General features: G+C 29.6%; 4 protein-coding genes across 4 annotated transcripts; 1 reads left to right on the forward strand and 3 right to left on the reverse strand.

The window, feature by feature from the left end:
• Nucleotides 1-1,116: 1,116 nt before the first annotated feature.
• Nucleotides 1,117-3,948, reverse strand: PGO_145720 (vacuolar protein sorting-associated protein 16; the record flags this gene model as incomplete). Its single annotated transcript, XM_028690562.1, has 1 exon — nucleotides 1,117-3,948. One exon carries the CDS (start codon nucleotides 3,946-3,948, stop codon nucleotides 1,117-1,119), a length of 2,832 nt encoding a protein of 943 aa, XP_028546363.1.
• Nucleotides 3,949-5,708: 1,760 nt separating this feature from the next.
• Nucleotides 5,709-7,283, forward strand: PGO_145730 (3-hydroxyisobutyryl-coenzyme A hydrolase; the record flags this gene model as incomplete). The annotated part of the gene is made up of 1 exon (XM_028690563.1): nucleotides 5,709-7,283. The coding sequence occupies one exon, from the start codon at nucleotides 5,709-5,711 to the stop codon at nucleotides 7,281-7,283; it is 1,575 nt and encodes a 524-aa protein (XP_028546364.1).
• Nucleotides 7,284-7,987: 704 nt separating this feature from the next.
• On the reverse strand, nucleotides 7,988-9,724 carry PGO_145740 (hypothetical protein, conserved; the record flags this gene model as incomplete). Its single annotated transcript, XM_028690564.1, has 2 exons — nucleotides 7,988-9,324; nucleotides 9,640-9,724. 2 exons carry the CDS (start codon nucleotides 9,722-9,724, stop codon nucleotides 7,988-7,990), a joined length of 1,422 nt encoding a protein of 473 aa, XP_028546365.1.
• Nucleotides 9,725-11,237: 1,513 nt separating this feature from the next.
• Nucleotides 11,238-18,664, reverse strand: PGO_145750 (hypothetical protein, conserved; the record flags this gene model as incomplete). The annotated part of the gene is made up of 3 exons (XM_028690565.1): nucleotides 11,238-18,057; nucleotides 18,272-18,374; nucleotides 18,610-18,664. 3 exons carry the CDS (start codon nucleotides 18,662-18,664, stop codon nucleotides 11,238-11,240), a joined length of 6,978 nt encoding a protein of 2,325 aa, XP_028546366.1.
• Nucleotides 18,665-19,233: the final 569 nt, after the last annotated feature.

Below are 19,233 nucleotides of genomic sequence, written 5' to 3' on the forward strand. Positions count from 1 at the left end.
GCACATAGTAGGAAAGTAGGAAGAAAAATAGTTCTATTGGCATGTCCTAAGTCACGAACTAATTATCATACAAAGTATCGTTTAGTGAATCATAATTTTTTTTTCTTTTTTTTTTTTTTTCGAGTATGTCAATTTTATTAAAATGAAAGATTCAAGTTTGCCGCAAAATTAGGTGTGTTTTTATGCGCATTCGTTTTTTTTTTTTTTTTTTTTTTTTTTTTTTGAGCACCCCCTTGGGTAGGAAAAACTTGGACATATTTTTTTTTTTTTTTTTTTTTGGCTCTATTGTAGCCATCCCTTTTGCCATTTTTTGTCAAAATATTTAGCTTTTTTTTCTTTTTTTTTTTTTTTGTGTGTCTTAGTAAAAATTCATGCCATATCATTTTCCCACATTTGTACAATGTCAAAAAAAATTTTTTTTTTTTTGAAATGCTAAATGCTATGCTCACATAGCGTATTTGTATCTCTGCATATTGCATAATTGTGTGTGCATGTTGTTCGTACACCTTGTTAAAAAATTATTGTTAAATGCCGACAGATCCAAGTGCATTCCCCGAGAAAGCCAACACTCGCACTTACACCTTTGTGTACACACCCCAAACATGTTGTTTGTGCTTGCCAAACATATCAACTCTAAACTGTTTATTTTTTCTCAGTCATAGCTGCGAAATAAAAACGATTTAAACAAAATAAATTCGTTCAATGTGGTGCAGAACACGCCTGTAGCACGTTTTGCAAGGGGTCAAAAAAATAAAGAGTAGGCAAATAGTGGGAAAAATAGCGGGAAAAATGTGCGAAAAACAGAGTAAGCAAAACACAACACAAACAAGTCATCCATGTGGAACTGTAAATAAACACACTCGGGTAGGTAAAGACATGCAAAGTGTTTTTAAAAACAGTTCACATATTTTTTTACATAAAAATTAAACTCTTCAACGTGTACACAAAAAAAAAAAAAGGAAAAAAAAACAGTTTTCCTTGGGTACTTTTAGGATCCAGCGCTCGTGCTAATATTTAAGCACATTGGTACTTTCACATGAACCAATTAATTCACACCCTTTTTTCATAACTGGTCATACGCATTTTGCTTATAAGCAGTAAAAATCCCTCCCCCTCCTATCGCATGTTGGATATAGCATCCGATATGGTCTGAAAAAGAGACGTAGTTGTTATTTTTTGAGCCTTGATTTCTTCCAACACACTTTCTGCTTCATTCTGCATGTTCAATTTTGTAAACCATTTATACTGCAAATTCAAGTCCTTAATTTTTTGAATTAACTTAATGGTTAGAGGTATAGAGCCATATTCATGGGAACATTCGATAAAATAGTCCATACCTATTGGTGATACTCTATAATGGGCAAAGTTGTACAATTCATCAAAATATTTATTTTTAGCTAGGGCATGTATTTTACATCTCCAAAATTTAGGTTCTGATATTTTAAACTTTTTAAAAATATGATCGGCGTCCAAAAATTCCCCAACTGATATGATATATTCTACGGTCTTCATTAAGGATAATCCTTGGATTTTATGGGGGTATCCTATGACGGATTTTTTATTATATTTCATTTCTAACTCTTTTTGATAGTTTAACAAATCAATGTTATTCATCAAAGATTTATGTACAAATTTAATGTGGCTATTCATTTGATCCGTTGTTAGGAACCCTGCAGAATAAGCTAACCACGTTTTCTTTTGGTCCAAGTTTTTTTTGGAAAGAGCTAGATCTAAAGTAACAAAAGCTGCTTTAGAGTGTTGACCATTTTTTTCGTAAAATTCTTTAAGTAAATTATACTGTTTTGTTTTTTTACAATAAATATAAAAACAATTAGCAGCTTGTACATTTTTGTTAAAAACATCTATCAGAGTTGATAATTCCCTTTCCCCATTGGCATTGACCTTTTCTTGATTTAAAATGTTTATAATACACATATACACAAGTTCGATATCTTTGGACAGAATAGCTTTTTCAATAGCTGAGCTGTAATTGGCTAATTTAAGTAACATGTCAATTTGCTTCTTTTTGTTTTCTTCATATTGAATAATGATAGTAGCTAACTGTGGTCTCAAGCATTTGGCAGCAACAAAGGCGATGTAAGAATAATCTATATTTTTTTTGTTTCCAATTTTTTCTGTTATAGATGCACACAACTGTTCATCTGTTAATTCAATCGATTTTTCAATTTTTTCCTTGCACCATTCGGTTAGTATTTTTTCTGTTTTAATTCCTGCATATTCACAAATCCGATAGGCTAAAAGATACTCTTTTCGTCTGGCAATGTAATTGACAAAGGAAGGAATGCTAATGTACTGCAGCTCAGATGCCGTTAGAAAAATATCTAAAGGTGGCTTTCTAACATTGATACATATTCGTAAATATAAACAAGTTAATAAAAATTTCTTACAATTATAATTATCTTTCATGAAATTTTTCCCAAATAGAGATGTTTGAAGAAGGAGATTAATGACATTTTCGTTATATTCGTGTGTAGCAGCATTTAAACACTCTTCAATTGCAACTTCCAAATTGTTATTAAATGCTCTTATTTCATCGTCCAGACAGCTGTTTCCATTTCTATATTTTTCATATGAATAATAAAGCATAGCTGATGGGGTACAACTACCTATACTGAAAATGTTAAATGTGGATTTTCTGATTCTACTAATATATTCGCAATTTTCTTTACTTATAATTTTTACTCCATATATGTCTCCAATCAGATACAAGTCGTTTCTGTATTGATAAGGTATCCATTGATTCTTAGGACCACCAATAAATAACATATGCTGAATATAATTCGATGGAGTTATCATTGGTGTGTAAACTGCTAAGCAATCATCACCACACCAGACAATTTGTTTAATACTTTTCTTACTGTCTAAAATAGTTTCTTCTATACATTTATTTAAATTTTTTGTTAAATATATTTTTATGATACCATTATCCGCTAAGAAAGCCAAAATGCTTCCCGATTTGGATATGCACATATTTGTATAAACACTAGTATAATCTGTATCATAAAATTTAAAACGATTTTTATTTATCAGTAAAAATCCACCTTTACATAGGGCAATTATGAGATGTATGTTTAATTCCTTTTCTTCTTTTTTATCCGATTTAGCTGAATTTTTTGTTGAGTTATTTTTTTCTTCCTTTTTGTTCAAGTCGTAGGCAGATATTTTCATTAATATTCTTTTGGATTTTTTCTCTGCCACATTTTGTGATGTCAATATTGTATTATAATTATCCGCACTCTCGGTAAGGGCATTGCTTTTTGCTCTAAAATTATCATTCACATTTTCCTTTTTACTATCAAATGGGTTGGTAATATAATTCTTAATATTTAACCTTAACAAATCATTATTAGGCTTATTATCAAAATAATTATGTTCGATGTTTAACTCATCATGAACTTTATCCTCTTCCACAGAACATACACAATTTGGTTTCCCTTTCAAATCAACCGATGGGTATTTAACACAATTGTTACCATTAAAGTAATAATTAACATAAATATTCAAACGTTCTGTAATTATAATTATTCCTTCTTCACATATGGAGCCATATAATATGCCCTCATTTTTTATATTTTCATCTAATGAAAATACATATATTTTTTCACAAAAACATGAATATACTCTAACTATATTGTCTTTAAATAATAAAACTAGGTCATTATTTTTATTCCATCCAAAACATATTAACCCATCTGACGTTAATTTACAACTAGATATTAATCTACCAATGTTTGTGTAAATTTTTAAGTTATCTTCCTTATTGTAAATATCAATTTTCTCTTTATTTCTCAAAACGGCCATTAAACCTATATTCCCTGAGCATGCAATACCATCTCGAAGCACATCTTCATTACTCCATAGCATGTTACTTAGTTTCTGTTTTCCATAATATGTGTTATCAATATTGTTCCATTCGTTTGTGTTCATCTTTTGTTCACGTGTGTGTTTGTTGGTGGTACATTTAAAAGTGAATTTCTTCTCTTGTTATATATGAACTCTTTTTTTTTTTCTTTTTTTTTTTTTTTTTATTTCTTCTTCTTCTCTCTAAAGTGGTGTCAAATTTTTTGATATATATATATATTTTTAGTATATACCTGAGCACCTTTAAAATATACCTAAAAATACATGTATCATACTGTTAAAATGAATGAAAATCAAAATGGTAGTTATTATAACGAACCATTCGTGCCTTTATCTGTTGTGTGTTTGGATGGAAAGGGGGTAATAATTTCTTCTTATTTCTAGAACAAAAAAGGACATGATTCATCAAATTCTACTAGAGTAACATAAACATATGCAAAAAAATTCAATGAGATAAAAAATTGGGAGATGGCAAAAACTGGACATGTAGCTGTGTTAAGTGCTAATCACAGTGGTAGTCCTAAAGTTGTATGAGATTAACTGGGTTTGTGGAAGAAGGGCACTTGAAACTTCGTGAAGGGAGAAATTTGGAAAAAAAAATAATAAATAATTAAAAATAATAATAACAAATAAATAAATACGTAAATATACAAATAAATAAATACACAAATGAATTAACAAATAAATGAATACGTTAAATAAAAAGAAAAACGTCGATCTTCAATCAAGATGATAACAAAAATAAATTGAACAATGAATAGGTATTCTAAAAAAAAGGGATAACGTTGAATGGGTACAGCGGTCTCAAACAGAGAGTACAAAATATATGTTGTATATGTTCTGCTTCATGTGCCAAACATATTCATTGCTGCCGTTTTAAATCATGTGATTGAAAAAAATATCAAACCTAAAAAAAAGGGGTGGTGATCAATTTTGCAAATACGTACATTTTAAAAAGTATATATAATTATGTATATTCCAATTAGGAATTTATGAAAAGTATACAAATTAAGCATATTATAATTTGCAATTTTGTTTTATTTTATTTTGTTTTATTTTGTTTTGTTTTATTTTGTTTTGTTTTATTCTTTTTTATTTTTTTTTTTGTTTCTTTTTTTTTTTTAAATGAGAGATCCAAAAAAATAGCTGGGCTTAATTACAACGGATATGGGAAGAACACCAAAAGAGTGCAAAAAAAAAAATAAGCTTTTTTTTCCGCTACATTTAGAGCATGCAATATTACTATGTATAAAATTGCAAAAAAAAAAAAAAAGATGCATTTTTGCTATTTCAACAAAGCACTTTTTTGCAAGCCTATGTATTGCAAGTAGAAAAAAAAAAAAAAAAAAAAAAAAAAAAAGGTGTCATGTATGCATGGATTAAATTCTCATATCGTGACCTAACACACAGTATGTGTAAAGAAAGATGCGATTTTTTTTTTTTTTTTTTTTCTTGCTTTAAAATTAACCAAATCCTTTTTTAAATAATATTCCCTCCTTCATCTAAGGACGAAAGAATGAATCTGCACATACCCCATTATATATTTTCTTATACGAACGAAGCACAGAAATATATATTCATGCATTAAGCCCACCCCACCCCCGTAGTTTTCTTCCTATCCCACTTGGTTGGCTTTTCTATGGCTATTGTCTACATTTTAAAAAAAAAAAAAAAAAAAAAAAAAGGTGGAAAATACAATAAACATCAACACATTTTGATATAGGTGCTTATTGGAATATTGGAAGTGGTTCTTATATGTACATGTAACAAAATTGCATCTGGACCCTCCTTCAATACAATCACACAAGATTAACAGAAATACAAGCATGCAAAAAATAGGCACGTGTTTATATATTGGAGAGGTCAAATACACAAGAGGTGCCATTCACCGCTTTGTAAAAAAAACCGAAAGGAATAATCTTATTAATCCTTTATTTTTCGTACACAATTTTTGTAATAAAAAAACATATCAACAAAAGGATCTGAATAGTATCGTATCTTATGAAAGGAAACACAATTGCAGATTGTGCAAAGGAGAAAACAATTATTCTTCTATCAATGAAAAAGAAAAGAATGAAATATGTTTTGAAAAAATGAAAGAAAAAAACAACTCGGGGTTTCATTTAATTAAGCAAAATATATCAAATGGAAAAAACAATTGTCTTAATTCTACAAATAAAAAAGGAGAAACAAAATCTTGCATGAATGATATAAATGGAATGGACATTCAAAATAATGGAGAAAATCTTCAAATGGGAGCTCAAAATAAAATAACACTTGATGAAATAATAGATTTAGAACTATCGGATACATGGTCAAAAAGAACATTAATTTTAAATTTCAAAAATAATATATTCGAAATTATTCTAAATAGACCAGAAAAATTAAATGCTATCAATAAAGACATGATTAACGGTTTGCTAAATATTATAAAAAGTTTAAATAATGATGATAGGTGCCATATGATTATAATTAGAAGTGTCAACACAAAGTGTTTTTGTTCTGGTTCTGACGTTAAGGACATTGTCCAAAATAAGGAAAAAGGAATGCAACATATGAAACAACTTTATATGTACATTAATTATATGTCAAAAATGAAAAAAGCTGTCTTGTGTATATGGAATGGCTACGCTATGGGAGGGGGATTAGGCATTTCTATGTATGCAAAATTTAGAGTAATAAATAAAAATACAATATTTGCAATGCCAGAAAATAAAATTGGATTTTTTCCTGATATTAGTTGTTGCTACTTTTTTAAGAAATATTTTGGAAGGAATATTGGTTTGCATCTGGGGTTGACTTCCCTACGTTTGAATGAAGCAGATTTGGTGAATTTTAAAATATGCAGTAATTATATTGAAGATGTAGATGTACTGCTCAACGAATTTTACAATATTAAAAAGACGAATCAAGCTGATTTCGATACTAAACTTTTTCACATACTAAGTAAATATCCCCCGAATAAACTTAATGCAGAAACAAAACCAGTACTAACACAAGATCTAATTGACAACATCAACAGGTATTACAATTCAGCCAATAGTTTAGATGACTTAATAAACAATTTGAAAAAAGATGAGGATAATCATTTTTGTCTACAAACCCTAAATTGTATTAGCGAGAATTGCTATTCTAGCGCGAAACTCTGGTTTTCTTATTTCCTTTATAATTATGATAAGCCCTTAGAAGAGGTATTAGACAACGATTTTAAAATTACTCAATATTTCTTGTATCACACCAAAACGTTTGAAAAAGGTGTAACTGAAATGCTTGTGAAAAAAAATAAATCCTTTAAGTGGAGCTCAGAACGAGAAAATAATGATATGCCGATGGAGGAGGGAAATGTTGAGAATATATTAATGAACAGTAGTTTGATGTCAATCCGAGAGGAGTTCATATGAACGCGTGGTGCCTTTTTCACTAAACGTGCACTATACTCGAAAACGTGAATATATATGTATGTGTTCTTCATTACGAATTCGAGGAAGCTCGTTCGTGAGAAAAAAAAAAAAAAAAAAAAAAAAAAGAAGGAAACAAAGGAAAAGATGGAAAAAAGAATTTTACACCAACTGGGTATATATAAAAGGAAAATGTAACAGGAACACAGAAAGATTTATGGATTCCTAGTGTGAAAAAAAAAACAGTTACATATTTGTTTGAGAAAGTATTAAAAAGACATACTTGGAAATGTTTTAAGGCCATCAAAATTATTAGTAATTATTTAAGGGCGTGCTGCTTTTTTTTTTTAATCGTCGGTGAATTGTGAAACATGTGGGGATAGCACCTCAAATGGAATTCATTGAAAAAAGAGAAATTCATTTGGGTTCAAATTGTTTTACGTTCTTATAAGGGTGATACTTATGTTGATTATTAAAGCGATTAGCTTTTGTCCACATATATATATATATATATATATATACATGCATATGTATATATAACCATACTTATACAAGCAACACTACCACGCCCGTTCTGTATAACTTTATCGAAATGTTATATATGTAAGCACAAAAAAGGGCAGGCCTCGTATACCCCAACATATACCATTTTCACTGTAAATATGCGTTAACTTGAACTGTTCTATAATTCCAAATGTGAATCCTTTTCATCCCCCAACCCTGGAGTATTTTGCTTTTTTCAGTTTTTTCCGTTTTTTACGAGCGTGCGAAACTTTCCTGTAATAGTTATTATTCAATTTGTTGAACTTGTAACCCTCTTCTTCTAAGTCCGAAATGGACTGATTACTGCTTACATCTAACATATTTTCGTCATTAATATATTTTGAATTGGGAAAGGAGCCACTATTGGTAATACTGATTAAAGACTTTGCATCTATTTCTTTTGAAATAATGGAATCACAACTAGATGCAGACCAAAATTTAAGCAATTTATCATCCCCAAACGAGGTTAGGATATGACCAAGAGGATTCCAGTCTAACAATGTGATAGAAGATGGTTTATCAAAACCATGAGCTGAAGAAATAGATTGGATACATTTGTTATCATTAGTACTATAAAATTTGATGTTTCCCTTGTTGTCGGAACTAGCGAAAATATGATTTTGTATAGGATTCCAAGCTACAAAAGTAGGTTCATAATTTAATCCAAATATACTACTATGAATTTGATCATTTTTATAAGAGTGCAAAAGTTTAAAGTTACGGATGTCCCATAATTTAATTAAGCTATCTCTACTACAACTTAATAAATAAGTGCCGTTATAATTCCATTTTATTTTATTTACATTTGCTTTATGTGCATTGAGAGATATAATCGGTTCATTAATTCTAATATCCCAGAAGGATATTGTTTGGGTTCTATTTCCACTAGCTACAATTTCATTTATTGGATTCCATGATAGGCAACTAGTATTGTTCGTATCTATATTTTTGCATTTTAGATCTTTTATAATTTTCCTTGTTTTTATATCCCAAATGATGGGATTACATGTATCTGCACAACCAGCCAATTTAGTGTTACAACATGATAAACTAATATCAAGAACACATTTTGTTAATCCTTCAAATGCATAATTATCCAATAAATTTAGAGCTGATGATAAAATAACAATCTGTCCTAATGAATTTCCTGCAAATAAGTTATCATTTTTTGACCATTCTAAACATGAAACAGAACCACCTCCTATTGGTATTCTTTTTATATCTTCAAAATTAAAATAAAGACCATTCCAAATAGCTAGTTCGCTTAGTTGAGTTCCTGTTAATAATCTCTTACCATCATTAAACCATTTCAGGCTCATAATCATTCCTTTACTTTTATTTAAACACGAATATGCTAGATGTGAAAGCACACCATCATATCTATCTATCATATTACTATAGCAGAAAGGAGGCTTAATTCTTCTTGAAAAAATGGGATGATTCGGGTACAAGTTTCTCTCAAACTGTCTTTTATATATGTCACTTTTTAGGAAATTGCAAACTGAGAATGTGCGAAGGTGGGTATATGTATCTACGTGTGTGTTTGTCTACATGTGGGCAGATGGAGGGAAAAAACGAGATGGGTATATATAATAAGCACGCACGCATGCTTATCATTTGAAATGTAGTGATACACATTTTTCACTACACAGTTTTGTTTCTGAATAAATTGCATTCCCTATAAACACTTGAAACTCGTATGCTTATATACATACGCATAGACGACGTAATTGATGCAAAAATATGTACTTGTGTATATCTCACAACCATATGCATAGAGAATATATACACACAATAGTAAAAAGTTTTGACCTACTTGATGAATTGAAATCAACAGCGGGCCTGTCTATGCCCAATTTTATTGGGTAATAATTATTGACATTTTGTTCTTCATTAAACATTTTGTATCCATTTCAAAAAAAAAAAAAAAAAAAAAAAAATTAAAAGAAATTACTAATTATGATTGTTGTGTGTGTTATACATGCGCGCTACAGATATGAAACTACTTTATGAATGACAAGAAGGGTCACACTATTCGTGGTATTAATTTTTGCTTGATGATCCATTCATCATATGTTTATGTTTTCATGTACCCATGTGAAATTTTATTCGAAGGGTGAACTAAATATCGAATTCAGTTGGAATTACATGATACCCTACTAATTTACATAATCCTTTATGATTAAATTTATAGGATATTCTGGGCTATGATGCTTCACTTGGCAGAATACCCCATTTTAATTTAACACTTTTAATTCGTGAAGTTATAATTCAAAACAGAAAAGGGGCATCTACGTATATATATATATATATATATATATGCGCATACACTGCTTTTCTGTTTTTATTTCTTCTGCTCAATGCTTATCCCATTATAGCATAGCATTTTGAACAATGCACATGAATTTTTCAAAGCACTAAAAACACATTCCTATTCTCTTTTCACCTTCACTTTTATTACTCTTGCATTTTCGTTGAAACAAGCTTCCAACAACCACTTATAAGTATTTTCCTTATCATAAATTCAAGTCAAAATGCATGCAATTCTTTTGTTCATACATGAATATATGAAATGTTTGTGCGATTGCATAATTCTCTTCCCCATAAGAGTGTCAAAATGCTTTAAAAGCGACGAATGATAACAGCGTAAAAATTGCCTATGTAGACATGGGGTTACTTTTCAATTTAAAAAAAATAATTTTTTTTGTAATTTTAAATTGCCAACTTAAAAAATAAGCGTACGTAGGGGGGGGGGGGTTGACTCTTGGTGCAGCATAATATTATATATATAAAAAATAAGCGTACGTATGGGGGGTGGGGAGGAATGACTCTTGGTGCAGCATAATATTATATATAGTTAAAAATTAGGTCATTCAAAAAAAAAAAAAAAAGATAAAGCAATTTGTTTTTTGTCACAAAAAAAAAAAAAAAAAAAAATCCAGAGAATTCGTATGTTTGCATGAAAAATTGCTACATTTATATATATTTATTTTTATATTTTGCTTTATTCGATTTTTTCCCTTTTGAAACCTTTAACAAAATAAGGGGGAAAAAAAAAAAAAAAAAAAAAATAATATTAAAATAAATAATGACAATGAGAAGAAGAGCTCATAGGATTCTAAGTACATGCCTTATGACCATGCATAAATGTGTATGCGCTTTAAGAGTCAAAGACGTTTAAAAAAAGGGGGTGGGGGGGGAAAAGAAAAAACGAATATAATACGTATACAAGGAGTGCATTATATAATCTTGCAATACTTAATTTCTGTATGCACATATATATATATATATATATATAAAGGATCACATGATATGTGGATCATATTTTGGGGGAGAGGAATGAGGAGCTGCTACTGATTCAGAGTTATTATCCACTTTTGCTGTTGCACAGGTGATGGACATTCCTCCTCATGCTTATCCCTTCGATATTTCCTTATACTCCTTAAGTGCATTTTTAAAAAAGGAAGAAAAAAACACATAAATAGAATAGTGCTCCTTGTGAAGGATATACAAAGAATAGTTTACAAAATAATTATTTTCCAAATTGTAACTACTGTTTTCATTTATCATTTTTCGTACGTATTGGATATCTGACATGTTGTGTAAATTGGATTGATTCCCCTTCTCCTCCGTGACTTCATGGAGGTTAATCCGCTCATCCTCATTGCTGTCACTCGGGGATCTTCTACTTGTGTCACTTCTGCTGATATCACTTTTGTTATCTCCACTTCTGCTATCTCCACTTCTGCTATCTCCACTTCTGCTATCTTCACTTTTGCTATCTCCACTTCTGCTATCTTCACTTCTGCAGATATCACTTTTGCTATCTCCACTTTTGCTACCATCACTTTCGCTACCATCACTTTCGCTACCATCACTTTTGTTACCATCACTTTTGTTACCATCACTTTCTCTGGAATTACCATCGTCAGCCTCTACTTCGGACCCATGGCTACGTTCTTCCTCTGATGCATGAGAGCTTCTAGAATGACTTTTCTCCTGATCGCTATTATCACTAGTATCACTAGACTCATTGTTTTCGTTATGGTCACTGTATGCATCTTCCACTGTGAGATATTTTTTATTCCTTTGGATTAATCCGTTTTCCTCTTCCTCCTTGTTATCACCTTTATTGTTTTTATGTTTATCTTGTTCGTCTTGGAAATTATCAAAAAAGTCACCATTCTGATTTTTTATTTCTTCTTCTTGATGATCTGAAAGATCCTCTGGAGATTTTTCCTGTTCCCACTCATTGGTTACTCGGATACAATTGCTACCATTCCATGAGGTCTTTCTTGATAATCCAGTTTTATAAGTTGAGGACAAAATGTTAGAAGCCTCTTCATCCAATTCGATATTCATATTTAAGAAAAAGTAAATAAAATGACGTGTAATAATGTAAAACAAGCTGTCATATATGAGATCTATTTTATTCAAATTGTGAATCATATCAAGAATTTCTTTATCTAAAGATTTGATAACTCGAATATATAATCTGATTACACATGCTGGTATTTTTAACTTATAAATAAATGGTATCATAAATGTTAATTTTATTAACAAGGATTTAACCATTTTTTTGTCCATTAGAAAAAAAATGGAATTATTTTTATATCCTAATAAATAGTTTGCAATCGATTTAATTGAATAATTAAATAAATCTAAATTATTTAAAACATTGACATCAGATGTTAGTTCTTTTTGAAGATGACAAATCATAATGTTAAAGGATACAAAATCTAGTATCACATTTTTAATAAGAAAATTATTTATTTTTATATCTGAATTAATTAATTCATGGGATTTTTCATTAAACATATCTGGGTAGTAATAATATTCTGTCAATAAATATTTTAATAATTTAAAACAAGAACTTTTGATGGTTAGTTCTTTTGTTCTTATAGCTAAATCGTATATATGATATAAAATAAAATTATGAATACTAATGTTGTGCAATTCTATTGGATCATTAATGGAGTAACTAAAGTATGTGGAGTTACTGTACCCAAGAGTAACATTTTTTAAATTCCTGAAAATAAATCGAAGCGCATAATAAGTTATGCTATTATGTTCATTCACATGTTCATCATTATTTAGGTAGCTATATTGCCCTATTAAGCTTATTAATACCCTATTAATTAAATTCTTCACTAAACTTGGAAAACTTTTACATGTTTTCCTAAGGTTAAATATAGAAAAAATATTTCTTATGTAAGATAAAAAGTTTGTCCCAATCTTCATTTTGCTTCTATTACTCTTCCTCATGCTTCCTCCACCTCCCTTGACGTCTTGTGCGTTTTCCCTATAATAAATTTTATCACTGGAATAGGAATTTTCATTTTCATTCACTGTGTGACCAATTTTCTTATTCATCTTGAACACACTGGGAGAAAAAAATATGTCCTCGTAATTATTCTCGAGGTATGATGGCAGATTATTACTACATTGTTTTTGAGTTAATGTTTTTTTCGAATCAAATCCCAAAAATTTACAAAAAAATTGATAATTCATAAAATCCGCATTATCCAAGCAATAATTATTTCGATTAAAAAATATGTGTTGCGTTAAGGTTGGTGAAAAATCTTTAAACTCGTATATGATTCTAAATACTCTTATGACAGTTTTAAACTTGATATAATCCTTTAAATCATACAAAATTAGCAAATCTAGTAAATATTTCAAAGGGAAAAAATGTAAAATATCCATAATTTTTTCACTCTTTACTAAATAGTGTAATGATAAATAGTAGAATAAGTTATTTCCATTAAATAAATTAAAAAAGAAAATTAGTCTTTCTGTGTTATTTTCGTTCGTCAGAAGTATATTTTCGTTTGTTTTCTGTTCCTCGTTTTTTTGGATCCACACGTGATCCATGCTTCTTTCCTTACTCATTCTATACTTTCCTTTTCTTTGCACATTTGCTTGGGCTCTTCTCAAACTTTTTCTGCCACTTCGGCTGCTACTGTCACTTCTGCCGCTACTACCACTTCTATCACTACTACCACTTCTGTCGTTACTGCTTGTGCTGATGGTGCTGTCGTAATAATGACTCTTGCTCCTCGTTTCAAATACACCATCCCTTGCGATGTATTCCTCGGGGTTGTTTCCACAGCCCCTTTTATAGCTGTCATTGTGAGGATGTCTTGAGCTATAGTCACTCTTTGTGCAACTCTGATTTATTTCCTCATCATAAAAATAGCTTTCATTGTCTGTAAACATGTTCGTTTTGTTTTCATTCTTCTTATAACCTTTTAGAGACACTAAATTGCTCTCAATATGAGTTACATTTGGACTCATATCAGTTTCTTTTTCTTTGTTACTACTATTATTTGTTGGGATCCCTCTTAGGGAAGAGCTTGAAATGGTGCTATTTCTATCATTGGAATTTTTCCTTTTGTTGTTGTTTCTTTTCTTATAAGCAAGGGGTTTTTTTATGATATTTTTTTTTACTTGGACAAAGTTGTGATGATAACGTTTTTTTTTTTTATCACTTGATTTGTTATTTTGCCAATGGTTTTTACTTCCATCATGCTTTTTTTTTTTTTTTTTCTCATTTGTGTCAAGGATGATATTATTATCGATTATTTTTATGTTAATTTTTTTTTGCCTTTTTTTTATTTGGCCTCGATTTTCTATCTTGTTAAGGTATTCATTCAGTAGTTTATTTAGTTCGAGTTTGTCAGAAGTCATGCTCATTTCTTCCAATGTTAAGATAATGACATTTTTGATATTATTAAAATTTAAGCAATAGTGGAAAGTTTTTTTATATTTACTTATATTTCTTTTTAAATTTTCTATGGAATTACATATGTCTTCTAATTTTTGATCCTTAACACAAAGATAATTCAGGAATTTCTTCTTCTTAGTTTTTTTCGTTTTTATCATATTACTCAAGGTAAAGTGGATATTTTCAATAAATTTTAAATTTAAATGTAACTTGTCAACAATATTTTGAAAATATGAGTTCTTATATATATGCATTAAATTGGGGAAATTGAAGTTTTCAAATTCGCTTGTGTTTTTTTTTAACTCATAATTGTACTTCAAGTTTTCCACAATGTGGTGTGGGTTAAAGAAGTGATTCATGTGTATATCGGCACTACCTCCGTGGTTGTGTCCCGTATGGTTATTAAGATTATTACAATTAACACCATTGTCAGCAGTGCTAGCAATGTTAGCAATGTCAGCATTGTCAGCACTGTCAGCATTGTTGTGGTCTTGGGAGGAGGAATGACGTACACTCGATTCATCCGCAAAATATCCGAAATTGTTAAAAACACACTGTTTCTTATTCTCCAAAACGAAGAAGGATTTTTTTTGATAAAAATATTTGGCGTATTTTATATAAGAATATGAATGTCCAAATATGTGCAGTATACACCATGTGTAAATGTATATCAATTTGGAAATTTCCTTAAGGAAATGTTCCATTTCGCTAGTTATTTTCTGTTCTTGTTCTTTTTTATATTTTACATTATTGTGCCTGGTAATTAAATATGATTTCATGTAATTATTATAGGTCGTGGTTATTTCCGTTATGAATTTTAAAAAATAGTAATCAAATTGAAATATGTTATCCGAATTGTAAATGCTTATAAAATATGATATGGTGTCTACATTTTCTACATAATCCAAATTTATCATTTTATTTTTATTTATTTCATTCACATCAAAAGCATTCTTTAATTTATTTATATTACTTATGACTTGATAAAATTTTTTTTTTTTTTTTGCTTTCCTTAAAATGTCATTAAAGATACTTTTATTTGTATACTCGTTTTGATATATTCCATCCTTTGTGACATATCGATTTGATGATCCTTTGTAATTTGGCCTCATTTTCCCCTTTCCTCCATTTTTTTCACATTTTCTCTTTCGTTCTCTTTGTTCATCGCTGATCTCGTTACTTTCAAATTCACAAGATTCATTTGAACTCATTGCATTATCACTCTCTTCATATTTACTTTCCTGGTACATGTTTTCATCTCCCATTACGCTATCTTCCCCTTCTCCATCAGTGCTACTTTTCCCACTACTACTATAGGTATCATAACTGTTCTTTTCACTTTCTTCATATCTTCCCTGGTCATATAAACCTTGCGTCCCATCTATGCTAGTTTTCATGCCTCCACTAGTTCTCTCTTGATTAGTTGTTGATCCAAATATATCTTTCATCTCATCGTCACTTTCGAGACTCTCTCTTTTATTAAAATCATCTTGGCAGAAATTGCTAACCACATTTTTGTATTTTATCAAATATTTAATGATATTGAAATTATGCAAATTAGTATCATGACACGTGTCACTCGTGTTATTCCGATTATGAAGACTTTCCCTCTTTTTAGCACTTGCAGTTTTTACCTTGTTTCTGTGACGCATGATTCCTGTAGCCGTGTCTGTGGATTCATCATCGGATTCGCTATCTTTAAAAGTGTTTATTCCACTTTCTGAGGAGAAAGTTTTCCTTCTGCTCCTTTTTTTATGATCAAGATAAGTGACAGTATCATCACCCATGGTGCAACTTCCCGTGTTTTTAAATTTCTTATTGTTGTTCATTTGATTATTATCAAATGAAAAATTATAAAAATTTCGTAATTTACAAAAATTTAAATATTTATTTGCTTCTTGTTGCATAATATTATGATTAAAAAATAAGCCTGCACTTATAAATATATGGAAAATCCTCGAGATGATAGTTACACTATAGTTGAGATATTTAATTAGGGCATTTGCGTTTTTATACGTGTTAAAGAAATTTTCATCTTTACTTTTTTTTTCAATATAGTATAAAACATTTCTATGAAATGTAAAAATTAAGTAGGGATTATTAAAAAAGTAAAATAAGGCATTAATAATTTCATCTGAATAGAGGTTGTGATTAATATCATTTTGATAAATTATTTCCACAAAAGAATTTCTGTTTTCTTTTTGAATGGAGCTATTTGAAATGAAAAAATTATTTAACTCTTTATTTAGATAATCTTCTTGGTTTGTCTTGTTCGTTAGATTCTGCTTCTTATAATTGCTTTCCTTACTTTCTTTTCTTTCCTTATTTTCATTTCTGTTTTGATCTTTTCTCATTTCCGCCTTCATTTCGACAGCAACTTGGACATCGATTTGGGCATCGGCTTGTACATTTTTTGTCTCAATTTTATTTTCATTTTCGGAACATTTATTAATCGATTTATCCATGTATTCATTGGAGAAATTGGCAATAGTATTTTTTATTGATGCATTGTTCATGTAATTTTGGCAAGTTGTGATTTCATCTGAAAGAATTCCAACATCTATACATCCACCCCTATCACCTCGTATGCTTAAATCTGTGCCCAAACTGACATGCACAGTATCCCTTGAATTTCTATTTGATACTTCGTCATGTATTACATAATTTCTTTGAAAATTCAAAACAACAGTGAATAAAAATGTATTCATAGGTGTGTCAAATATGTTTCTAATTAGATACTCATTAATATATATGTACTGAAAAAAATTGCAGAAAATTTTGATAACTTCATTGTCCATTAATCTATGTAATCGTAATGTTTTTAAAAAGAAAAAATAATTTATTACTTTATTTTTTCTCTCTTCGAATCCTTTAAAAAGAAATGAATACGAATTTTCATTCGTTTTGTAGCTTAAATCGAAATATATATTTTTTAAAAAATATAATAAACACAGTAAATTTAAAAAATATTGAAATGTATCATAAAAATCATCTTCATTTATTTTCTCTCTCTCTTCTTCTGCTATTATTTCCATGTTAGATTTGTACAAATCAAAGATGTCCAAATCACATATGTGTTTTCTTAAATCCTCCAAGTTGACATTTTCAAATAAATTTGAGTTTACAAAAGAGTAATGATTTTTAAACCTCGAAAAAGTTGTTTCTTTTGCAAATTCTTTCTTTATTCGATGTTTTCTCGTTTGGCAATCCACGTTTTCCCTTGCGTAATCACTCTCATCCACAGTGCTGTCATTCGTGTAGCTCGATTCATTGCTATAACTGGGCTGAGTGCTGTAGCTCGGTTGATTATTGTAGCTGGGATGATTGCTGTAGCTGGGCTCATCCATGCACCTCACATAATTTGCTTCCCTCGAGCCATCCTTGTCTTCTCCCTTTTTTTGATGCAAGTCTATTATGTTAATTTCATTGCTTTCTTCCTTAAACGCATTTTTGACTCTTTCAATAAGATTTTCCTTGCTCCTTTTATCATAAATAACGAAGAAATTCCTGCAAATGGGGAATGAAAAAAAAAAAATGCAATGAAGAAATGTATATCCATGGATATGTTTCCTATGTTGTTATCCTATGTGTATAAGTACTAGTTCATACGATTAGGATAAAATGTTGTTATAATAGTGCACATGTAAGTATGGAAAAAGTTTTAGCAATGCATGTCTTCCAATTTCAATTTTTTTTTTTTTTATGTTTCATTTTTTCATACTTCATTTTATAAATGAGTTCACTGAAGACTTTTTCCGCAATATGCCTCTCATTTGCTTCTGCCGATTTGTAAAACTGATGATAAAATGTCAACATCTCTTCATCTAAAGCGGTTGGGAGTTGGGAACGGGGAAGTATGTATGCGTGTGTACAAACGCAGTTGTGATTATATATATATATATATATATACCTTGTGATGCACAAGCTTAGCAGTAGAAATTAAATTCGAAAAGCAGAACGTGGACAAATATATATACAAAAATATGTAAGCAGCATGCCATGTTCCTTATACATATATAAACTTCTCTAAATAATTTTGATTTTCTCATCTTTCCTTACCTCCATACTCTTTTAATTCCCTCTCCAAAATATTTAACAGCTTTCCTTTCTCCATTTTCAAATTTTCAATTATACAAATATTTTTCTTCTTTTTTTCAATCCTTTCACAAAAATGAAAAAAAAGAAAAAAAGAAGAAAGGAAAGAAGGGAAAAGAAAAGAAATATATTTTCTTTAAAATATATTCCTTAACTTTTTCTTTTTTTTTTTTTTTTTGTTATATTTTAAACTATTCCATAAACGCCCATGGAGAATAAATAATATCATTTCAAGAGAAAAAGAACTCTTTTATGCAAAAATGTGAGAACCACAAAAGGTATGCATTTTTCTTCAAGTGCGCTTATGTTCGTGTTATGGTAAATACATGTATGTATAAAAATATATATATATATACATGTATTTACCATATGATATTAGGTGCAGGCGTTACATATGCATCATGTATACTAATATATATAAATGTATATGTACAATGAACGTGAATTGATAAATCGTATGCCAGAGAAAAGGTATTTAAAACTTTTTTATGATTTTCCTTTTTTCTCATTTTGTAGGAAACCCCAAAATAAGCACTTACATATACACATAAGGATCTTCCTAAAGGTTTAAATAACGCAATTTTAAGG

This window comes from Plasmodium gonderi, assembly GCF_002157705.1.
Source record: "Plasmodium gonderi DNA, contig: Chr14, whole genome shotgun sequence".
NCBI lineage: Eukaryota > Apicomplexa > Aconoidasida > Haemosporida > Plasmodiidae > Plasmodium > Plasmodium gonderi.